Source organism: Bactrocera tryoni, chromosome 1 (assembly GCF_016617805.1).
Source record: "Bactrocera tryoni isolate S06 chromosome 1, CSIRO_BtryS06_freeze2, whole genome shotgun sequence".
Taxonomy (NCBI): Eukaryota; Metazoa; Arthropoda; class Insecta; order Diptera; family Tephritidae; genus Bactrocera; species Bactrocera tryoni.
In genome coordinates, this window is record NC_052499.1 from 44,048,863 (window position 1) to 44,051,284 (window position 2,422).

The 2,422-nt window shown below is 34.1% G+C and overlaps 1 protein-coding gene across 1 annotated transcript; it reads right to left on the reverse strand.

The window, feature by feature from the left end:
- Positions 1–274: 274 nt before the first annotated feature.
- LOC120782250 (zinc finger matrin-type protein 2-like) lies at positions 275–1,227 on the reverse strand. Its single transcript, XM_040114415.1, has one exon. The coding sequence runs from the start codon at positions 1,088–1,090 to the stop codon at positions 497–499; it is 594 nt and encodes a 197-aa protein (XP_039970349.1). The 5' UTR covers positions 1,091–1,227; the 3' UTR covers positions 275–496.
- Positions 1,228–2,422: the final 1,195 nt, after the last annotated feature.

A 2,422-nucleotide genomic window follows, 5' to 3' on the forward strand; every position in this document is an offset into this window, starting at 1 on the left:
TTTTTGTTAAATGTAAAAGTCAATCTGCAAAATAAAAAAAAGTTAACCAGATTCATTAAATAGAAAAAAAGTTATTTAATTTTTTTTTTGGTAGCGGCTTTCATCAGCCACCCGTATTATATATATGTAATTTATTTTTTATTTAACTTTTCCACTTCTTCCTTTTTAATTTTTTATTTTGGCAATGTATGTTATATTTTCTTTTAAGTTGTAAAGATTATATTTTTTAATGATCTTTCCAAGTGCGTATAAATAAATGGTTGAAAATTTTTTCTTTTGAGTTAATATATTATTATTTAAATTTTTTTTAAATTTCATCTACATACGTTGCCACACGTGAGTAATCCGATGTCAGATGGTGGCAGTAGAAGCTTCCCACACGTTTCTTTTGCTCAAGTTCATATATTTTTACTAGCTTTTATGTTACAATGTTTTATGCAATAACAAATTTTATTACAGAAACAAAACCAAAAATTTACGAATTTCTTGTTTTCTTCTAAGAATTCTTTTTGGAACCGCCAAATCCAGAAAATCCCATAATAGCTGCCATATCATCAGATAAACCGCCACCCAATAGATCGGTATCACTGGCTTTCCTTTTACGCTCTTTCCGTTTCTCTTTTCGATGCTCCTTGTAACGTTCTTCCTCCTCTTTAGCTTCACGTAGGCGCCGTTCCAAGTCGTAATCTTTTTGTTTTTCTTCCATCTTTTTTTTATTCGCTTGAAATCGTTCTTTTACTTGATCGACAGTACTGCGCTCCACTTTCATGGACATGCCCAAATTACGTTGATGTTTTTTGCCATTGATATGATCAAGAAAATTAATTGAGTCTTTAACGACACAGTCGCATACATTACAATAGTAGCCACCAGATTGTGAGGTATGAGTGTTCTTGTTTATAACAACGCTTTTTCCGAGTTTACTGTCAAGATCGACTTTGTAGTCCCGCCGCTTTAGGTTCTCGCGTTGTATGGGTTCTTCATCCTTTGGATTTGCCTTAGCCGTCTGGTTTTGTAACCTTTCCTGTGCCAGTCGTTGGTATTCTGTCTTATCCCATTTTCGACGATGATCATCCGGTCGCATAGACATTATAAACAACTTATTTAAAAACCTTCTTTTATTTACAAATATAATTCGACAAATTATCACAACTCAAGACAAGGCTCGAAGGACCAAATGTTTATAACTCAACAAAGATTTTTGTCTACCTTACCGCTGGTGTTTCCTTCTACGTGAACTATTTTAGTCTGATTTTATTTAGTATTTTCACGTATTTATATATAATTTTTAGAACTATCTTAACTATCTTAATATATGTGTATGTGTGTATGTTCATATTTTGTTTATGCTACCTGGTATGGTGTTGTTTTCAACCTATGTTATGTGACCTTGGGTTTGTTTTAATGTGAGTACATTTACAAGCAGTTGCTAAAATGTATTCTAAGGACCCATGGGTTGTCATTTGCAAACATCTTATCCTTAGTAATGTTTGTGTTATTGTCTGTTGAATGCTATTGTTTTGCATAACAATGCATTTTAAGTATGTTTATGTATATGTGTATGTATGTATGTTCAATATATTTGAACATAATTATATAATATTAGTGGACTGTATCAATAGTAAGATTTAACAATTGTGAAATATATAAAAGTTTTTAAATATAATGTTGTTGTCCGTCCTTTGGCAGCAACGAACATGTTCAATTTTGAACATGCTCCCGGGCGACAAAAGTAACTACAGTTTGTGATCGTGTCATGTTCGCCAACTAAGTGACGTTCACGATAACTATGCACCTTTCTGTGTTGAATTAATGATAGTTTGCTCATAACTATTTCTGCAACTTCGTTACAACGGTATCCTGCTGACTTTTCATTTTTCACATCGGACGACGGTGTACCTTTGATGTGACACTTCTTTTTTTGTACCTTAGTATTCTCCTCCTAAGAAGAAGAAGAAGTATTCTCCTCTTCACTGCCTTTCTCTTTCGGTAATTGTTCAATGTGTTTGATTGGTAGACATGCCATCCGTTTCTTCTTCTTGGCCTTTGGATTTAGTACTGCATCTTCCATTGTCATACCTCCATCGTCAGCGACTTTAATTGTCTTGTCTTCATTTGGCTCTTCATCAGGCGGGTCAAGATCCATTGTTTCATCTGTAAAAAGATAACCATTCTCCCTACTTCCTCCGAACAGGAGGACTCTCCCGGGGAATAACCTGCCTCTTCAAGTTTTCTCTTACCGTGGTTGTTATCATCGCTTGTTTAAAATCATTATCTAAATTTTTAACTGCTTCTACATTGATTTTATTTTCGTTCATTGAGGAGGTGCTTGCTTTAACCTCCTCTTTAGTTTTCTTCGTTTCTGCCAGGATCCATGGTTTTTGATTAGTTGTCGACTTGTTGTTAGCTACCATTAAGGCGT

Excerpts from the sequence above, each read along its gene's own strand:
- LOC120782250 (XM_040114415.1), bottom strand. The coding sequence starts at position 1,090 with ATGTCTATGCGACCGGATGATCATCGTCGAAAATGGGATAAGACAGAA.